This window comes from Natator depressus, chromosome 3 (assembly GCF_965152275.1).
Source record: "Natator depressus isolate rNatDep1 chromosome 3, rNatDep2.hap1, whole genome shotgun sequence".
Classification (NCBI taxonomy): domain Eukaryota; kingdom Metazoa; phylum Chordata; order Testudines; family Cheloniidae; genus Natator; species Natator depressus.
Genome location: NC_134236.1, coordinates 130,293,645 through 130,315,752, shown reverse-complemented (window position 1 = coordinate 130,315,752; position 22,108 = coordinate 130,293,645). Strand labels below are relative to the sequence as shown.

Here is a 22,108-nt window from a genome sequence, read left to right as displayed (position 1 = left end):
TCTTTGGCTGTTCCTGCCTTGGGCTCTGTCAAGTTTGCCTCTCTGTTTTTCACTAACTTTACACTCGAGAGTTAAAAATCAAACAAACAAACAAACAAAAAAAAACTTGGCTTGTCAAAAAAAATTTTTTTTGACAAGCCAAGTTTGTTTGATTTCTAACTCTCGGGTGTAAAGTTAGTGAAAAACAGAGAGGCAAACTTGACAGAGCCCAAGGCAGGAACAGCCAAAGAGGCTGCCCACAGGAGAGAACTGGAGGCAGCGAGAGAGACAGAAGAAAAAACTCAAGAGGCTGCCCACAGGAGAGCTATGGAGGCAAAGGAAAAAAAAATGGAGGCAAGGGAAAAAGAGAGGAAGCATGAACTGGAGTTGAAGAAGGTAAGGGCTGAGCGGAATCTACTGGATAACCCTAACAATCCTTCCCCAACAGTCCACAAACGGGAGCGACTATGCCCACAGTATGATGAATCTAGTGATATTGCTGAATATTTTCTCACCTTTTGAGAGACTGTGCACTCTCCATAAAATTCCTGAAGCTCACAAGATGACCACATTAGTCGCAAAATTAACTGGAAGAGCTCTGGACATATTCTGTAAGATGCCTATTGATGAGGCTTCTGACTATAGTAAGTTCAAGGATTTGGTTTTAAAGCAATTTCAAATTACATCTGAAACATACAGAGTAAAATTTCGAACCCTTAAGAGAGGGCCTGGACTAAGTAATGTGGCTTATCTAAACCAGATGAAGGATCTGTTAGAAAAATGGGTCCAAGGAAGGGGTGTCACTAGCTTTGACGGAATGTGTGATTTGATAGCTCAGGAGCAATTCCTGAATATGTCCAAGGAAGAAATAAAACAGTGTTTATGGGATAAGGAAATGGACTCAGCAGAAAGTCTTGCTTCTTATGCTGATCGATACGAGCAGTCCCAGACCACCAGAGAGGCGGGGCAAGCCGGAACAAAATGGGTGGAGGGAGGAGAGAGGAACAACCCTGGATGCAGTTGGAGCAGATACCAGAAGGGACACCCTCAGACCACACCCTACTACCGGGGGCAGCCCAAGGCCCCAACTACACACCAAGAAATACTCCAGACACTTTATTGTCCTGCCACACCGTTCTCCAGCAACCCACCTCGTCCCAGTGACCCGTCAGCTGGACGATGTTTTAAATGTAACGAGCCGGGGCATGCGAAGGCCAACTGCCCCAAGAACCCCAACAGATTAATTCATTGCACCGGAATCACACCAGAGGTCCTCAGGCCCAGATACCTCCCAGATACCCTCAGAGCAGAGGGAACCTGTGAGTGTGGGCGGGAAGAAGGTCACCGCATGGAGGGACACCGGAGCACAAGTGTTAGCTATCCATGCTTCCTTAGTGGACCCAAATTTAATCGACCCAGAGATCCAAGTGACAATTCAACCCTTCAAGTCCAACTCTTTCAATTTGCCTACAGCCAAGTTGCCTGTCCAGTACAAGGACTAGTCAGGAACATGGACTTTTGCAGTCTATGATGATTATCCCATCTCCATGCTGTTGGGGGAAGACTTGGCCAATCATGTGAAGCTAGCCAAGAGGGTGGGAATGGTCACCCACAGCCAGGCTAAGCAAGCCGTCCTGCCTAGCTCTGTTCTGGAAACTTCTACCAGGACCCAGTCAGAGGTGATGGACCCAGACCCCATGCCAACGTCTGCAACAGCAGTAGTGGATCCAGTCCTAGAGACCCAGACAGAGCCAGTCCCGAAACAGGCAGCAGACGATAACCCTACACAAGAGGCTCAGCCGGAGCCTGAACCCCAACATAGTGCACCAGCGGAGAGCAGTTCACAGTCATCGGAAACAGCCCCATCCCCTACATCGCTTTGAGAGGAACCAAGCCTAGGTCCACAATCCAATGAGGAACTAATGTCTCCAGCATCAAGGGAACAGTTCCAGACCGAACAGGAAGCAGATGAAAGCCTCCAGAGAGCTTGGACGGCGGCCCGGAGCAACCCACCGCCTCTCAGCTCTTCTAATCGATCCAGGCTTGTTGTAGAAAGAGGACTTTTATACAAGAAAACTCTTTCTGGTGGACACCAGGAAGAATGGCATCCTCCGAGACCGTTGGTAGTTCCAACTAAGTACCTGGTACTTGAGCTTGGCCCATGATCATCCTAGTGGCCATGCTGGGGTGAACAGGACAAAAGATCGTTTGGGGCAGCAATATATGTTCCTCTGCCTCCACACTTAGGTGTGAGAGGATACTATAGGGATGTTAAACGATTGTGTGAAAAGTAATGTGGCAACTAAAAGTATCATATTGTAGCTTTTATTGTCTACATACTGTACTAATATGCAAAAATAAATGCATTATCATTACTCTAATATTCTAACTCATTATCTAAAAAACCCCATAGAGGGCACAAATATGCTTGCTCCACTCGCCCAGGGTGCTAAAATGCCTAGTGACAGCTCTGGTAGTTCCAACAGTCTGCAGTGAGCAGATGGGGGTGTAGTTAGCACTATTGAGTGACCTATTAATCACTTACATTTACACAGATCTGTTAAATAAAGCATTCCAGAATGTTGGTGAGGGAGAAATCAAGAGAGAGTGAAATCAAAAGGCACGTCTAGGGTTTTGATTTAAACAGTGTCAGCAAATGCTCTCAGAAAGAAGAAAACCCTTCCACCACAGGACTGTAGCCAGAAAACTGCACTTAAAGTCTTGGCTTAAAAAGCACCTCAACAGCAATAAATACATCGGGAAATATATTGGAAAAACAGCCTGCTGGCTCTGCTTGTAGGACAGACAGCAGGCCCAAGTTCAAACCCAACCTCAGTGTTCCTTCTGTAAATTTGGCATTCCCTAGAGGAGGCAAATCCAATCTGCAATGCCTGTAGTAGTGCTGCTAATAATTCACACTTCAAGTGCTTTCCACCTGCGCTCTCCATGCACTTTACAAACATTCATTTATCTGCAGCAACTGTGAGGGAAAAGTCCAGCAATGTAAGAAACTAACTAGTGTGTGCACGCACCAATCTGAACTACTTAGCTCTGTCTCATCAGCCGTTTACGGCTGATAGCTTTTGGTGCAGAAGAACCTGCAATGTAGGGCTTCAGTTATCCTGAAGGAAGTTGCCCTGGAATGCAGTACATCTTTTTGCAGGACATCAAGAAACCAGATCATGATGACTGGGAGAATGGGTTGACAGCAATGGAGTGTGCTTTGCACCTGGAAAAGAATGTGAACCAGTCACTCCTTGACCTGCACAAGCTGGCAACTAACAAGAATGACCCTCATTTGTGTGACTTCATTGATGTAATGATGTAATCCTGGTTTTACAGATGGAGAAACTAGGCATCTCACTTAAACTCTTTGCCTTAAAGTGACAGCGTAAACCCAAAGCTCTTGTCTCCCACACTTTAACCGAAAGACCCAACTTTCCGAAGTGAGCTGTAGCTCACAAAAGCTTATGCTCTAATAAATCTGTTAGTCTCTAAGGTGACACAAGTACTCCTTTTCTTTGCAGCTAGCTATCAAATGAGTTAATTTTGCAAAGAACAGAACTGTTCTGCCTCACTTACCTAAATAGGCTAAATGTATTGATACTAATGATGGGAGAATGTTAAAAGGATCATCAGATTGGAGGCTGTGCAGTGGTTGCAATTCTGTATGGCCACTGCATGGCTAAAGCAAAGAGTAGCTCTTTTCCCAGTACAGCAACTCTAATGGAAGAAAATACAAGCGCACTAAACATTGCTTTTAGCACTCAATATATAATATTCATAACATGGAATGAAAAATGGAGTAGGGAAGTAGAAAATGAGAGAGACATTTTAAACCTCCAGAAAGCTTTTATTTGAGTTCTTTTGTCCAAAGTGGGTTTGCCTATGCTTAGCTCATAATCTTACTTGTTTTAGCTGAATGGCTGAGCTACACGAGAAAGACATTAGTAACTAAGAGGTGGTGCTTTGCTTAGGAAGTTCTGAGGCAGACGTGGTACAAAATGGAAATTCATCCGAAAGCAAGGACCTGAATTGCCAACTCTGGAATCAAGTTATTCATAGCACAGGAGAGACAGCTGGGCCAATACTGTAACATAAATGAATGTGCTCTGAGTGTCTTTAAGCACCTTTTTATGTTCCATTAAGTTTCTAATGAATTAGTTTGCTGGCAGGAATATTACCCTGACAGCAAACTATGAAAGCATATTGTAGAATATTCATAGAGAATGAATGTAGAACTTGTAAATATGAATATTTGTTTACATTAAAATCTGATTCAGAGTTCTGCTCATCCAATCAGGGAGCAGACCAAAACCACATGATCATTCTGAACAGCTCAAATTTCAAATACTGAATGCTAGCAACAAACTCATCGGTGAGCTACACACCAAGAATTGTTCACAGAAATGATTCAGTGAATAACTTCAAAAAACAAATGTAAGCAAGTTGACCTGTTTGTAGCTCGGTCCTCCTCTGCTTACAGGGGCCCAATTAGTTGAATTACATTAAATTTCCTCAAAAAGAAAAGGAGTACTTGTGGCACCTTAGAGACTATTTTAGTCTCTAAGGTGCCACAAGTGCTCCTTTTCTTTTTGCGGCTACAGACTAACACAGCTGCTACTCTGAAACCTGTCATTAAATTTCCTGTATACAATATGTATAGTGCCAAATTCTGCCCACAAGCAAGTGACCATTGTTCCCACTGAGATCACTGTACACGTATGTGTCAGAGTGGAATTTGGCCCCTTGGTGTTACAGGATTTTGTGCTGCATTTGCCTGCATATGGGAGCTTCTTTTTTGCGAACACATAGGAGGAAGCTTGGTCACTCATTATCTATCAACATGCTTTTATGTTGACAGACTTGCAGGATGGGCGTGGTGATGTGGTGGGAGGGAGACGTAGAACTTTGCTCTTATCTGGATCTATGATCTTTTTATATGAAACTCAGCTAAAAACCTTTTTTTGGTACATTAAAAAAAATACTGTTTTACTCCTTCACAGAACAGCAGGCAGTCACCAAATAAGTGTTTGGCTTCTGCAAGGCCTCTGTGACTGTGCTGGAGAGCTGGGTGATAGTGCTGACCTTTGGTACTTAAAGTCTGTAGTTGATACTGTAATTGGCAAAATCCTGTACGTTTTCTATTTTGGAATGAATGTTCATGCTTCTCAGTGTTCACTCTCACCTATTCCTAAGGGCTCTCTCACCCAGCCATTTTAATATGATGATGATGAATGAGTCACATAATGGAAAGGACCTAAAGGCCATTAAGAAGATGCTGGTTGTTGTTTGGATGCAAGTCAGGCATGAGTGTCAACTTCATAATTGTGAGAGAGCATCTGGGTCTGATCCTGTGAGGTGCCGACGTCCTCTGCTTCCACTGACTCATCCATTTAAAGAGTGCATTAGTGGAGAAGACTGTAAGATAAAATCTAATTACAGCTCAGCGTATCTGAAATCTGTGGCATGGCTGCTGTCTTGTCAGGTCTTTTGGATAGATCTGTGAGCTTTATTCTTCTGTCTCTGTCCCTATTATCCTTCAATAATACCCTGCATGTACGAGAAGGAGAGGTCTCCTTGGAGACTAAGTACACTACTGCTGTACTGCATTTTGCCTTCCAAAAGCTAGTGAGTGCAAACTTCCAAGCTTGCTACACAATGTTAGCAGCCCCAGGCAAGGAACCACGCAGCTGCTGACACGGTACAGGAGCATCATGGGAATTGTAGTTCCATGTGTGAAGGGTCGTTCCCTCTCTCTCTCCTCTATGGGGCCCCTCAGAGCCTGGGAACACAGGCAAAAGGCAACCCCCCCCCATCCACTCTCACACATACACATTTCCCCTGCTTGAGTCCCCCCCACTCGCAGCTTCTCTGCCACCCGGTCTCTCCCCAGCCTGCCGTCGGAGCTTGGCCACCTTTCAGCCATGCCAATCAGGGCAGCGGGGGTGGGTGGTTGGACGGGACAGGGAGCCCTTGCCTGGGGCTGCTGGGACAGAGAAAGCTGCTGCTGACAAAGCTGACAGGGGGAAGTATATGATTCTAGTTTTCTCCCCATTCCTTTGTCAGGCTATTGCACCACTGAAAATGCAGACCTTTATTTCCAGCTAACCTGTCTTATAGAATAAAATTCTTTCTTGGAGAGCTATCCATATAGCGTACACCATTGGTGACGTGGGCCAGAGTTTTCAAAAGTGCTCAGCACTCACAACTGGGGCCATTCCCTCATCATCTAGGCACCAAAATAAGTGGCTCTGCCGAAAAATCTAGCTCAAAATGTTTTATAAAACATACCCATCCAGAAGACTTAAAATTTACTTACATTCAAGCTCTTATATCGTCATCTTCAGGTAATGTCAGATTTTCTTTCTTGGAGGGCTAGGAGGGGGAACCTAATATATTGGCCACAGAATGCAGGCCATCAGGATGCTACACCTTGACTAATTCTATTGCATATATGGATACAACTTGAACTGTCTGATATATGCAGTATTATGCTTGGAGGAAAAAATTATTCAATTAAAGAACAGGAGAGATCCCTCATATCTTTGGGATGGCAAGATTCCCTATTGCTTTGGCTTGGCTTGGCTTTATTTATTTATTTTTTTTAATTATTATAATGCATTTAAGGCTGGTAGCCAGTTGGATAGCTCCAGAAACAGAAACCCTCTATTTAGCCACAGAACAGGTATAGCATGGGCAGTGGCCGTACAAGCTTCCTTTGAGGGTACTAGAAACGGTATTAGAAACCGTACTAATCCATCTGGAGGTACCATCTGCAGGGGTCAGAGAGGCCTGGTTCAGTCTCCAGAGCCCATTTAATCCTCAGCCTCTGCTGAGACTGCCAGCAAAGCTGGCAATTCTGATGAGTCTTGTGCACACACCTGTCTGCTAGAAATTGCACTGAGACCAACCTACCTGACAGATGAAACCAGTAGATGAGCACTGCCGAACCCACAGGCTGAATTTCCGCTTTTTCCTTTTGCGTAGCTCCCGCTCTGTGCATGTGGCAATGAAAACTGGGTCCTCATCGATCAGCGGTTCATGTAGCACCTATGATCAAAATAAGTACATTAAAGTACTGTTATTTCTAAACAAAGTAAAGTTTCCTGAGGCAACGCTATCTCTCTGTGTCATGATTGCACTTTTGCTCAGTTGCACTTCTCATCTAGCAGAAGCACCATGGCCCATCACCACAAGCCAAAATGCTCTCTTGAGCATGGAGGACTATGTGAAAGAAGTGAAGTGCTTAGGAGTCTATCCCTGAGTCTATCCACCCTAATTTTAATTATCCCCAATGTTGACATTGGACTGCATTCATGTCTTCCTCGTCACAATGTTATATGCCTCTCCAGGTGATTTATAATGTGAAACTATCCCATGAGCACTTCAAACACATGCTTATTCATAAAAAAACGTTATTTTATTTTGCAGAATGTTTTTCGTGTCAATTATATCCTACTGTATTTTGCAGGTTTACATGACATAGTTATTGAGCAAGGAATAACAAACAGCAGAGGGGGAGAGAAATTAAAGAGGTACTCAAGGGAGATAAAGATGCTTTCTGAGGCTACTTGAGAAGAGATGGAGATGAAGGAATTTTGTTCCCGATTCCAGGAGCTGCAGAGGAGAAGGCTCTTGCACCAGTAGCAGTGAGATTCTGTGAAAGGACAGACAGGAAGCTGGGGCTAGATGAGCTGAGAGAGCAGGGACAGGAATATAAAGAGGTAAGTTCTACGATGCAGACTGGAGCAAGTCCATGGAGTGTTTAAAAATGGGGCAATTTTGTACCAGCAATATAGCATGAATGGGGAGCCAGCAGAACTATCTGAGGATGTGGATTATATAGTTTGTGCTTCTTTAAGTGTGCGTGAATAACAGCAGCAGCAGCAGCATTCTGCGCGTGCTGGGATGTGGTAATGCCGTAAAACCGAAGGCACAGTATCATGCTGAGTGGAAAAGAAGACATGAAGGTGGGACACTTTCAAAGATTTGTACTGGTTGCAAATGGCTTCTATTAAATAAGACCATAGACGTTTCCATACTGGAACAAGATAACTGATCTATCTGACAGTGGCTAGTCCTGGAGGCCTCAGAGAAAGGTGGAACAGGCCTGACAGTCAACCTTAATTCCAGCGCTTCCTACCTCAAATGTTTGACTCGGCAATCTTAATATTCTTTTAACATAATATTTTTGTGTGGAATTCTTTACAAAGGTGGAGTTCCTTTAGTGTTCCAGGAGTTACTTACAGAGGAGTGTTCCTATCACTCCTATTGCCTTGTGGGCCACCACTGTGGGTATGCACAGTTGTGTAGTGTGAGGACATAAACGTAAAGAGCCATGCTGTAAGCAGTAACTATAGAAATCCATGACTGGGAAGTCCCTCTTTTATTAAGCACACCCTGGAATACATCCTGGTCCCCTCTGGTACCTGTGGAGGATCCGGAACTCTATAACCACTCCATATCTCCCTTTCCTGATGATAAAAAATAAATAAAACCAATTATCAACTGTGTGGGTCTTATATATATATTTTGAATTGTATGTGCACACAAAATAAACTTCAATTTAACAGGTGTATTCATCTGTATGTGTCTAATTATAAAAAAAAATAAATCAGGGCACTTTCTTGCAATTCCACTCCTGCATTAAACATGCGGTGTGTGTGGAGATGTGGCACACCCCTCGGTAAAGCCACCTCACAGGTAGCCATTTGTCTCTCAAATATTGAAGTTAAGACATCCATTCCTTCAATCCAGAAGAGAGAGAGACGTTCTCAGTCCCGTGGCTGCTGCATGCCTTCATTTAGACACACTCCAGGTTTTAATGACTCATAAAACATTCACGGCACCATCTGAAAGCACTCTTGCAAAATGTACAGTTTACCTACAGAAATATAGATGAAGATGTGAGGAGGCATGCAAATTCTCCTGGCTGTTGGGGAAGCTGCAGTTGCCAGCCCACCTAGTGCCAGTTATCCCCAAAACGACTGAACCTTCTTCTTCCTTTAGGATCGAGTCAAATAACTTATAATTTAAGTTTGCACAACACTTTGAGATCCTCAAATGAAAAGTTGCTACAAATGTGCAAAGCACACTGCAAATATTAATTCTCTCAACACTCCCTTGGGGTGGATATTTATACGTATTTTGCAAATGGGGAAACTGAGGTACAGAGAGGTTGTGACTTGCCCAACATCTCTCACTTAAACATCTGGTACAAATCTATATTCAGTCATAAGCCTTCCTAAAAAAGGAAAAAACAAGAAAAAGGGGGGTTGGTCAGTTATTTATTTCCCTTTCTCTAGTTTCTTAAACTGGCTATTGTTTAGTACTTCAATGTGTGGGTGGGTGGGGTGTACAATGTACACACACATCCTCTACTGGACGGAATCTGCACTGCATAACAGCACCCCAGGTCCTATACTGGTAACAGCTAACACAGATATCCTTGTAGAGAAAGTGGCCAGGTAAGCCTCTGTGCCTGTGCAGCAGAGGCTTCGGAGATCTGACCCTGTTGTCACCAGAAAGTTCTGAGGGACCATGGTATGTGACATAGCAACAAATGCTGCAGGCCTAGGCACCCATGGATTTGTTATAATACAGTCTCTTAGAACTCCTATCAGAACATCCTTCTGCCGTCAAGCTTCCAACCTGATACAATCTTCAGTAAAGCAAATAGTACCCAAGTGGCAACAGATGAAGCATTGTCCCCAGTAGTTGAGCCTCAAAACCCCCTTCCCGCTGGCTTTTCCAGGTAAAGACAGTGATTTCTTTACATGCGTTTGTTGGGGAGGGATGGGATACTAAGGAAATTCTCCTGTCCTAAACAATGTGATCCAGATTCTCAGCTGCTTTAAAATCTGTGTAATTGAAGCTAATGGAGTGACAACAGGATCTGGCTCTCTGTTAATTGGTTCTGTACTTTCAACAACTTCCCAGCCTGGGGCAGGGGGTATTATTTCCTCTATGTACATTTCTGTTTGCATTATCATACGCTAAATATACCATAATACAGGGGTAATCAACTAGTTTTTGTCAAGGTCCAAATTTCTTGTCAAAGTCCAGACTCCAGAGAGAAGAATACAAAAAACAATAACAATAATAAGTAAATAAGACTTCTATGCATGTTCAAAAGCATTTGGGGGTCTAGATTTGGCCCACGGTCCACCTGTTGACTACTCCTGCCACAGTACCATGCTCTGTTTACCTCATTCTTCAACTTTGGATATTAGCTTTCCATCCCCTTGTACAAAAGGAGTTCACAAAATCCCCAAGTGTGATGTCTTCTGTAGCATATGCACCTCAAAAGAGAGCATGCAAAAGTTTAGCATTCATTTAAAAATATCTGATGTGGATTTTGGGATAGGAGACAGGAATTTGTGTCTCTGAAAAATGGTAAGCTGCCCCAATAACACATGTAATATGATGCCCCTGGATAGGTTATCATCAGCAGGAACTGAAGGCAGGACCTCAAGCATGAGCCTTTACTGCCGGAGCTAAAGAACCCAGGCTTCATAACTCCAAGGCTATACCAGACTCACAAACCTCCTGTGGACTAGCAACAAGAAAGTGACAAGCACCACAACCTTAGCATTGATTACACAAACCATCCAATCAAGATAACAAAAAGGAATTGAAAGGCAAGAATACACCTCTGTTGGGGAGGCAGGGGTGGGGGGAGAGGACTGACAGGAGATGGGCCTGTGCCAAAACCCCTAATTTGGGGACCACAAGATTTGAGGATACTATAAATCCAGATAGATAAGAAGGCTGCAGCTTGGGTACCAAAACCTTTTTTTTTTTTTTTTTTTAAATCCAGCCAGTAAAAACATATTGGTGGACACACAATTACCTTGGCTGCCTTAGGAAATGTTAACTGAAACTGTCCAGAAACAAGTGACAGAATAGAAACCTCTACACACAAAATAGCACCCCCCAAAGTTCTCCAAAAATCCCTGGGTCAGAGAAAAAGGGGGGTTTTCCACAACATAATTGCCATAGCTAAAAAACAGGACACATCCAACAGCCTATCAGAATGAGCTCTTTCTTGCCATTTCCCCTTGTATCTGTTCAACAGGATTAGTATTTATGTTTTCGCTTGGCCTTTAATTCTGGATCTGATACTTAACCTTATTATACCATCTGCACCCTGGGCAATTCCCAGTTAGAGGGGTTTTTTTTCCCCCTCTTGCTTCAAGCTGGTGGAGCCCCAGTCCCTCAGGATGTTGGGTATACAATTCCTGTTGACGCCACAGGGAGCTAGAGCACTCAGCCCCTTGCAGGATCAGGTCTGGATTGTACTCCAGTATGATACTTATTCTTGTGATTGTCTTATTATTTTTAAGAATGGACTTAAAACCTCTTTCTCATGTCTAATTTTTTTGATGCAATGTTGTGGTGTTTGATGTTCAGCTTGATACGGCTGAAGGGTGTTTTATAAAATCAACACACATGTTGACAAGGGAGCCTAGGGGTGGGGGAAATGGGAGCGAAGAATGGCTGTTACCTTAAAAAAAAAAAAAAAAAAAAGAGAGAGAGAAAAGAGTCTCCGTACAAAACATAGCACAAATATACAGACTGCGTGCAGAGATTCAGACACTTAGTCATCGCAAATGTGGTACAGGGGATTCTATTGATTAAGTTTTCAGACCTAGTATGGGGGGGCGGTATATGTGGGAATCACATTACTCGCTAATGGGATTTGTGCTTTTCAAATGTCCCACAGGAATCCAGCGTTTCGAGCATTTACAAACACGGTGATCAAGCTTCTAAGCCCTTGATTTTTGCACCCACTGAAGTCAATGGGTGGGATGCCCTGTCCTTGGAATGTTTTCTGTGTTTGATTTGCTGTTTTGCCTTGGCATCAGAGACAGCACCTTGCCAGTGACGCCTAACATGAAGAGTTCTGTCTTGTGGCTCCTACCTCAAACTGATTAATGTCTGGACCATGAGTTGCTGCACTGTCCTGAATTTTAAAGCCACAATGTTTGGCTGGTATCTCTCTCTTCTCCTACGAAACAGGCCAATTTCCGTTATTTACTACTCAGCTCTATTTATTTTTAGCCACACTTCAATGGCAAAATATTTGAGATAAGACTTGCCATACCGGGTCAGGTCACACATCCACCTAGTCTGGTATCTTCTCTCTGATCATAGCCAATACCCAATGCTCCAGAGGAGGGCAAACACTCCTCTTTTTGCAATACTATAGCACAGGAGACAGACAAGAAAGAATGTCCTTTTGCTGCTCTCCACAATAGATCAGCTTTGCACGCTGAAAGCATGACCTTGATTAAAAGGTATTTCAAGTAGAACATTTTGAATTACATTTGTTTTATTATTTTCCTAAACTCCTGAAGGTGGGAAATAGAATCGTCCACAGAGTTGTTTGCCATATTTAACATTTTGTGCTGTGGATGGAAGAGTGAATGATATAGGTTGCGGGTATTTTAAGTTACATTTCCTTGATTTTGGTTTATTTGGTTACTTATCAGCTTGTGTGGCAATAATCAGATAAGTAACGGTAACGATAATAGCACAAGTTTCCATGTTTGATTTCTCAATGTCTTATATTAAACTTGCTCAGTTTACAAGCCTGAAGTTTCCCCCCAAACTGCAACCTGAACCTGGGATCTCCAGCTGGGTTCTATCTGCCTTCTACACCAGCACCAATAATAAAGAGTCCACAGTTAGAACCTGGTTGACATTTTTGTCGGCATGCAGGCAATAAGATCCATCGCTGTGGGGCCAACAGCGGTGAAAGCATGTTTTGATCAGTAAGGCAAAGAGACATGGCTCAAAAGACAGAGCCAAACCCTAAGTGGCTGGGCACCTGCAACTTCTACTGTTTTGAGAGTTGCAAGCCTCTCGGATTCTTGCTCAAGAGAGCACATGCTCAGAGCTAAAAGGTGCCACTTATACTCAGTCATAGTCACACTGCATTGTGTCTTCATACTGTAATATCTAGCTCTCTCTACAGGCAACTCTGCAGTTTCGGTATTAATGGTCATTGGTAAATAACCTAGAGTATGTAGTAAGCTAAGATTTCAACTGCTAATAAGTTAACTCTTACCTGGGTTTGGGAAGGCCTAAAAGCAGAGTCAAAGCCATACTGCAGAGAGTCCAGAAAAGGCTGAATTTTGTAGAGGCCATGTGTCATCTGGCTGGAACGGAAGGCCACAATGTGGAAGTACTTCAGGATTTTCTCAAACCGCGGCTGTGTCATGATCAGCGCTATGCTCCTGTTGCTGTAGAAGCCACTGCTCCAAATGCTGAGGACGGACTCGCAGTGGTGAATGCTTGTTGAGATCATGTAGCCTAGGAAGGCTTTCATTTCTGTTAGAGTGACATCCATCCAGGCATCATCTTTGCCAAATCTCTCCTGGTACTTCTTGGCATACATGTTGGTTTGTACCACCATGTTCTTTAGTACATTGTCAGGGACAAAGAGCTGAAAAAAGTCCATGGCACTGGCAGTTTGGGGCATTTTACGGGTTGGACCTAGAACAAAAGTGGGGAAAAAACAAGCTCATTTCTGATGAACTATTCATCATAGTGGTTAGTTAGATTGATAACTAACAACTATTAGATGATCCAGTCCCTTGCAGGAGAGTTTCCTACAGTACATTGTCTAGTCTACACAAGTCCCAAGTGATGGGATTTGGGCCACTTCCTTTGTTAGACTATCCCACTGAATAACCGATCTGTGTCAGAAATTTTTTCCTAATATTCAACCTTAGTTTCATATAATTTTTTCTGGTTACACCCCATATATCACTCTAAATAATTCCTCTCCCTCTTCAGTATTTATGCCCTTCAGCTAGTTATAGACTGTCACATTCCCTCCTAGGCCTAGTCTACACTTAAAATTTAGGTCAACATAGCTACAGCACTCAGGGATGTGAAAAATCCACACCCCTGAGCAATGCCAATCTAACCCCCAGTGTAAATGCGGCGAGATCAATGGAAGAATGCTTCCGTTGACCTAGCTACCATTGCTTGAGAAGATGGTGCCCCTACAGCAGAAAAACCCCTTCCATCACTGAAAGCTGTGTCTACACTACAGGGTTATGCTGGCATAGCTGTAGTTATATTGCTATAGTCCCCGTAGTGGACACATGGCCTTAGTCTCTAAGCCAAGCTATACATATTTAGCCGTCTTAATCTTTCCCCATATATCAGTCTTTCCAGCCCCTAATTGTTGTCATTGCTCCTCTCTGAATTCTCTCCAGTTTGTCTATCTTCTAAATAAGATGGTACCACAAATGCAATATTCTAGGATCAGGCACATGACAGCCATATTGAGAGAGATTCTTGCCTCCATGCAAGGTGACATAATTCCCCGGCAGTCAAAACTTGAATGGCTTTTTTTTGCTCCTGTACTGCATTTCAAGCTCCTGTCGAATTTGCTGTCCATTATCAGCCCTCTGTCTTTTTCCATGTTCTCTCTTGGATGCTATTACCACCACCTTGCTGGTTACTACATACACATTGGTGCAACATTACATAAATCACCACAGTATCTAGGCCATGGTATCTGTGAATCTGATTCGGTACCCTCTGAAATCTATGGAATTTTTGTCACTGACTGCAATCAGAGCAAGATCAGGCCTTTGTAGAACAAACTAAAACACCATATGGACAAGCTTTTCTATCTTGCATTATATATGATTCTTGTTGAGATATGTTCCTTATTTAGCACATCACCCACATAACGAAGGAGATGCATTTCCTCCCTTTAGTTTGTTTTTTGACTGAACTGCAGAGAAAATGGAAGTTTTCAAGCCTTTATTTTATTCTAACAGGAAAAAAAAATACAGTGAACACTGAATTAGTCTCTAAGGTGCCACAAATACTCCTTTTCTTTTTTTGAAAGCATACTGATTACTGTTATGAGCCTTAGGTTCTTACTTCAGTACCATGTCTCCTACACCCTAAGCATGTGTACAGGTTCCTGTCCCTTTAATGACTTTTGAGCAGACATTAGCATTTGAAATTCTGGTTAATAACAGGAAAGTGTTTTCCTTGCAGTACGTGACTACTTGGGTCCTGATACAGCTTGAATGTCAAAGGCTTGAAGAAGAGAAGTGTGAAATCCTGTGGCTTTGTATCAGAAAGATTCATTAAAACCTCTTTTGGTTTTGGACTGCCTGGTTTGTACTCCCTGGATTTCTCCTTGAGGGCTTCCTCTTAACTTGGCAATAACAAAGTGATCACGGGCTAACTTGGCATCAAATTGTGTTTGCTTTACATACCTTGTTTCGGCTGCAGTCTCTGTTAAGCTCAAGCTATTTAGTTATTGCCTAGTAAACAAGAAGAACCTTTAGGATATTCTAACTCCATCAAAAATGACACACAGAATGTTAAGGTTGCAAAATTAAGCTATCAATAGTCAGGAAATGCCGGGGGGGGGGGGGGAAGAGAACTTCTTTTATGAAAAAAGCTAATAATACAGGTAGAATTTTATATTCTAGTAAGTGATTATATTCTATGCAAAATAGTGCAGACTTAAAAGCAGCTGAACTGTTATACACTTTACCAAAACAGGAAAAAAAACCACTGTGCAGAGTGCAAGTGGAAAGTTTCATCATAAATAATACACGTTTTTCAGATGTAACTGAGAACAAGGAGTTATAATGGATACATTTACGTAGCCCAGACTATAACTGTTGTTGCTGTTCCTTTTATCATCATAAAGCCTGTTACAGAGGAGTTCTCTTCTTACTATCAAAGTTCTGTATACCTGCTCGCCCAAACCAGAGTGAAACGATTTCTGCAAGGCAAATTGGCTTACAAAGGATCATGTAGTACAAGTCACAGAGCACAGTGCCATAGGGTGACTGAACGCACCCCTGTATTCAATCATACATATCACTGTAATAATCTTTGTACAAAATATGCCTTGAGGTATCATTTGAAAATTGGTAGTCTGGTGGTCTACAAATTGGTGGTAGAATCTCCTTCCTTAGAGGTTTTTTTAAGGTCAGGCTTGACAAAGCCCTGGCTGGGATGATTTAACTGGGAATTGTTTCATTGGACTGCACTCCAGAACGTGATACTCAGGAATTACCTGCAGGCTGATGTTCAGGACAGCTGCAAAGGAAGGGCAGCACCAAGCAGCTGGGAGAGACAAAAGGGATCAGTGCCATGTTATGAAAACGTTTACATTTTCTTTTGGATATCACTTGACTAAGCTTCACTGTTGCCCACTAGATATGGCTCTTTGATAACATGACTTATATAAGTAGTCTTGCCTAGTTATACTCCTGGGAGAATTCTGTGCCACTGTGCAAGTGCAGAATTAATATGTCCTGCAGCATAAGTGATTCTGATGGGGAGGTAAAGGGAAGTTGCATTTACACCTTTTGCCCATTAGGAGGCACCAGAAGAGAGAGCAGCAGGCTCAGGGGCCCAAGCAGCCAGCCTCAGAGAGGGAGGGCAGAGCCTGCTTTATTCACTGTGCCCTGGCAGCAGGGCCAGGTGAGGAGGCACAAGATATGGGGGGGAAAGACAAAGTGGGGCACACGGTGTTGCTGAGGTGTCACACAGACTAGGGTTCAGAAGGAATAGTCGGGAAGACTGGGGTGGGGGTACAGGAGCTAGTGGGGTAACAGCATTGAGCCCGGGGCTGAATGGGAGTGGGAGTGAAGGGCCACATGAGGACAGAAGAGAGTGTGGGGGTTCAAGGACACATGGGGACATGCAGGGACATCCTTAGGCATATGCAGCATGTACAGAGCAAAAATTTGGAGCATCCCTGGGTCTTCGTGTCCACCCTCCCACCTCTTCCTATCCTGTTCTGACCCTTCCTGCAGGCTCCCACCAGAGCTGGCTGCTGCAGCCTGATGAATCATAGAATCATAGAATATCAGGGTTGGAAGGGACCCCAGAAGGTCATCTAGTCCAACCCCCTGCTCGAAGCAGGACCAATTCCCAGTTTCAAATTACTTTATGAAGGCTTAAGAGTACATTTAAAATACAAAATCAGCTTAGAAATACTGATTAATAAAATGTAAAACAGAGAAGAGCTGCATCATGTATTCCAGAATATTTAATGTTGTATTCAGCAGGACAGCTGACTTGCCCTTACTACAAAGTTTTTGCAAATAAATCTCTGACAAACTTCAGCATATATCAAAAAACCTGTGATTGACATTTTTTATTTCCAAATTTAGTGCTTTTAATTAGGTACCTTCTGCATGTCCAGTCTTCACCATCTGGCATGCAGTGGAAAACATGCTCCATTTTCTTTAGAAAGAAATTGCAGAAGAATGTTTTTTTCAAAATGTCATTTGCTTCATTTGGGTTCAGGGATTTGGCTGGAAGCGGGTGAGCAGGAAGGGCGAGGGAAAAGAGGAGGGAGACAGTGGGGAGAGGAGGGGCCTGGGGCCGAGCAGGGGTGGAATATGGGCGGGGGCCACAGGCAGAAGAGGTGGGCTAGGGAGCTAGCCTCCAGAAGCGGCAGCTTCACCCACTGCCCATGACAGCAGGTAAGAGCGGGTCGGCTCCCGCACACCCAGCGCATGCTGCAGTGTCCTTAGGCAGGGGCTGTATTCACAGAGCCAAGTGCGCCAGCGCCGCGCATTTTGCGTGAGGGAGAGGGTACGGGGTCTCTGCAGGGAACTGGACTCTCTGCCACTGTGAGGCAGGCCGGGTGACTCGGTATCCTTTGCTGCCTCGTCCCTCCCTCCACCCGCCCCCGGGCTGTGAGCTCCCTCGTCCCTCCCTCCACCCGTCCCCGGGCTGCCGTCGGGCATAGGGGCACCAGTTTAATAATACTGCGTAGGGCCCCATAAATCCTAAGGACGGCCCTAGGGACATGTGCCTGACTTAATGGGAGAGGCTAGAGGTCAGCCTGGGTCTGCATGCGAGAGGCTCCCCAACTCTCAAACAATCGCCGCTCTGCAAAAAAAAAAAACAACCCCAAACAACCCTGTTCCATATTTCTCCCTCCCATACCCAACAACCCTCCAGGTTCACGGCCAGGCTCCTTCCCTCTCCCTCAGCTACTCCATTCCCCCAAGCCTTTGCTCTGCTTCTGAGCAGTGGGGGAAAATACAGTTCTGCATTGTAGTGTAAATGAATTATTACTCAAAGTTCTGTATTAATATGCCTAGTAAGAAATGTCAAAAAACATTTCCTGTATTTTTTTTTTTTTGCTATCTGTATTGTTACAGGCATACTTGCTACTAGGTATTTTGAAATAAATTACCAAAATAATTGAAGCTGGCATGATTATATTATGTTATTTTGACAAAGAAAATATGCAAAATTTTAAAATATTGTGTGCAGAATTTTTAGGTGTGGAATTCCCCCCTAGAGTACTAGTTACTGCATTCAGCACTAGGACCTTGGCACCCTACAGGGGGTGACGAGGGAGGCAATTTTGTAATCCCTGCCCTTAGGAGAAGCAGGCTGGGAGCAGGGGCAACAGGTATGTTCATATGGTAGACGGCTTTATGAAGGTGAAATATTCTGTTCCTGAGACATTGGGATATTGACAGTATGTAGATATTGGGCTTCATTTTCAGAAAGCTGGTTATGCAGTCAGGAGCACAAAACAGTCAATTTTGTGTGTAATTACATTTTCAGTAGCTGTCACTTAAAGTGCGGTTCTGCCTTGAAACGTGATTATGTAAAAGCAACACCATTTTACTCAACAGATCTGCTCTCTGTGCTCATACAGAGTCCTATTTGCTTTCTTTGGTGACAAAAAATAAGATTCTACTACTGTCAGCCATGCAGAACCCACGCAGCTACGGAAGAATTAACTAAATTCATTTCTGGCTTGCACGTCAACATAGTTGTTGACTAAATGTCATTTGCAAGGCCATCTGTCCAACTCTATTGTCTTTAAAAAAAAAATCATTTGTCATATTTTACCAATGAAAATATGGAACCTGACAAGGATGCTTTTAGAGGGTGTGTTGTTTTTTTAAGCACAACTGTACTTTAACAACACAAAACCTGTTACATGCTGAAATGACCAGCCTAAGATAAGTGGGCAAGCTTCTTTAGTTAATTGTTGCCACACGAAAAATGTAGCACATGTATTTTCCACAGAGGGAGCAAACTGTGCAATAAGCCTTGATTAGTGGATTTGCACCTTTAAGTAATTACAAGTTATAGTAGAACCTCATTTACTTGAGCCACACACTTATCCAAAAGTTATCTTTTGCACTGAGGAGTCCCTATTTATCCAAAATCTTATTTAGCTGAAAAATTATAAATCTTCTATTATCTTTGAATAAATGGGACTTTATTACACTGAAAAGAGTCCTGGACTAGGTATTTAGAGTGCATATTAGGAAACAATTATGGACAGATACATGTCCATTTGCAAACTCAATCTTAAAATTATTTTCAAATACACTGGCACCGCCATTGCACCAATGGTTTTTTGGTTTGTTTTTTGAGGCAGGGGGGCATTCCTGAGTCTATAGCTACACAGGTAAATTTAAGGAACGGGGTTTGAAACAGTTTCAGATTACACCTGAAACCTACGGGGTTAAATTCAGGAGTCTTAAGAAGCAATCTGGACTGAGCAATGTGGTTTATGTAAATGAAATGAGAGATTTGGTAGATAAGTGGGTGAGGGGGAAATGCATTACAAGCGTTGAAGGAATGTGTGATTTGGTTACTCAGGAACAATTCCTGAATATGTGCAGTGATGATGTAAAACAGTATTTGTGGGACAAAAAGGTGAGTGCAGCGGGTGGATTGGCTGGGTTTGCAGACTCTTCTGAGCAGTCACAAGCTGCAATTAAGCACAAACCGCAGGCAGAGGGGTGCAGGGGCGGGTGGAAAGCAGCATCACCGTTTTCCCTCTGGGGAAAAGGAGGCGGGGCATTCATCTCCTGTCAGGGTTCTCTCCCCACTCTGAACTCTGGGGTACAGAGGTGGGGACCCGCATGAAAGACCCCCTAAGCTTATTCTTACCAGCTTAGGTTAAAAAACTTCCTCAAGGTACAAACTTTGCCTTGTCCTTGAACCCTATGCTGCCACCACCAAGCGTGTTAAACAAAGAACAGGGAAAGAGCCCACTTGGAGACGTCTTCCCCCCAAAACATCCCCCCAAGACCAACACACCCCCTTTCCTGGGGAGGTTTGAGAATAATATCCTAACCAATTGGTTACAAAATCATCAACGACCCAAACCCCTAGATCTTGGAGCAATGGAGAAATCAGTCAGGTTCTTAAAAGAAGGATTTTATTAAAATAAAGAAAGGTAAAAGAATCACCTCTGTAAATCAAGATGGAAAATACTTTACAGGGTATTCAAGATTCAAAACACAGAGGATCCCCCTCTGGGCAAAACCTTAAAGTTACAGAAAACAGGAATAAACCTCCCTCTTAACACAGGGAAAATTCACATAAAACAGAAGATAAACTAATCCGCCTTGCCTGGCTTACCTATACTGGTTGCAATATTGGAGACTTGGATTAGGATGGGATGGAGAAAATGGATTTCTGTCTGGCCTCTCTCAGTCCCAAGAGAGAACAACCAAGTAAACAAAGAGCACAAACAAAAACCTTCCCCCCCCCCCCCCCCCAAGATTTGAAAGTATCTTGTCCCCTTATTGGTCCTTTGGGTCAGGTGCCAGCCAGGTTAGCTGAGCTTCTTAACCCTTTACAGGTAACAGGATGTTGCCTCTGTCCAGGAGGAATTTTATAGCACTGTATACAGAAAGGTGGTTACCCTTCCCTTTATATTTATGACACTTTCCCCATTCCCGTTACTCGTCCCAAATCTCCTGTACAAGCAGAGGAGCCCAAGAAGTCCACTAAGCACCTGAGGAATAATTGCCCTTGGCTAAGAGGGAACAGGCAGCAGGTAACACATGAAGCTTCTACTTCTCAGAGCCAGGCTGCTGCCTCTTTCCACACAGGATTTGTAAAGGTTGCTTCTACACAACCAAGCAGTGAGCATATGCATGCTGTTAAACTTAATGGGAAAGTACTCGTTGGTTTAAGGGACATGGGAGCAGAGATTTCTGTGGTCAGGAGGGACCTGATCCAGGAGAAGGATTTGTTGCCAGGGAAAATAGCAGAATTAGAACTGGTGGGAGGTAAAGTCCTTGCACCTTTAGCTAAGGTGCACATGGAAACTGGTTGTTTGCAGGCTGAGCTAACTGTTGCAACAGTGGCACACATTTCTACTGGGAAATGATTTCTCTGATGTGGCAGAATCTGTCACAGGGTTGGTAAGCAGCGAGAAGGAAACTTGCGCTAAAAGCCCCAGCATGGGGGTAAAGTCACATGGACTGCTGGGGGAATAGGAGGGTGTCTCTTAAATTCCTCAGTAGCAGTGAAAAATGCAGCTTTGGGGGCAGCAATTGTCCTAACCAGTTCCTGTAGCCCCGGGGCTCAAGGTAAGTCCCAGATGGAGGGGCTGGACGAAACCAGCTCCTGTCCCGTGATCATCTGCCTGGGGGAGGGGAATGTTCCACCTTGTAGCAGGGAGGCCATCCCGGCTGTTGACTGCCAGGAAGTTGCAGGTCAACAGGGGACTGGGCCTGCTCTGGAGCGCACAGAGACATGTGTCCCGAAGGTGGAAGTCGGGGCCCTGGTGACCGCGGTGGTGGGAACGGACCCCAACGACTCTAGCTGGAAGCAAGCCCAACCTGAGTGAAAGGGGAAAAATTTTTCTGGCCAGTGTAGGGTCTGTCATAGCTGGTAGCTGTGAGCCCACAGCTGGACCAGGGTCACCTTCCCTTTTGGGGGACACAGGAGTGTCTGGCCCAGTGGGGGGGCCCAAAAAGGGAAGTCCAGATGGAAGGTGAGGGGAGACCGGAGGGTCTGCCCACCTTTTGTAGGAAGGCTCTTTCCCAGGAGGAGGGTGAAAAATCTCCATTTAAAATGCCAGACCCCTCTCCTGTGGATCAGGTTTTAAGGGAAGACTGGGGGTCAGATCTCCTGGAGGGGGGAGTCCATCCAGCTAACCTGTTGGGGGCAAAGAGTGGGGTGGCCGATGGGGATCTTACCGATCCAAAGCACTCCATTAAAGAATGTTATTCCTTCCACCCTTGTAAAAAATAACAGTCTCTTCAAGGCTGGGGGAAGAAGAACTCTGTTCTTGGGAAGCTCCACAAGGGGGTGGTGTCGGACCCAAAGAAATTCCAGAGGG

At 44.0% G+C, this 22,108-nt stretch overlaps 1 protein-coding gene across 1 annotated transcript in view; it reads right to left on the bottom strand.

Annotated features, from left to right (window-relative positions):
• The window catches only part of PGBD5 (piggyBac transposable element derived 5), a 99,439-nt gene that overhangs the window by 39,170 nt on the left and 38,161 nt on the right, over nucleotides 1-22,108 (bottom strand). Inside the window, exons 2-3 of the mRNA XM_074948818.1 lie at nucleotides 13,055-13,482; nucleotides 6,898-7,032 (exon numbers count right to left, since the gene is read on the bottom strand). Of these exons, the coding sequence (XP_074804919.1) occupies nucleotides 6,898-7,032; nucleotides 13,055-13,482 (563 nt within the window). The remainder of the gene's footprint in view (nucleotides 1-6,897; nucleotides 7,033-13,054; nucleotides 13,483-22,108) is intronic.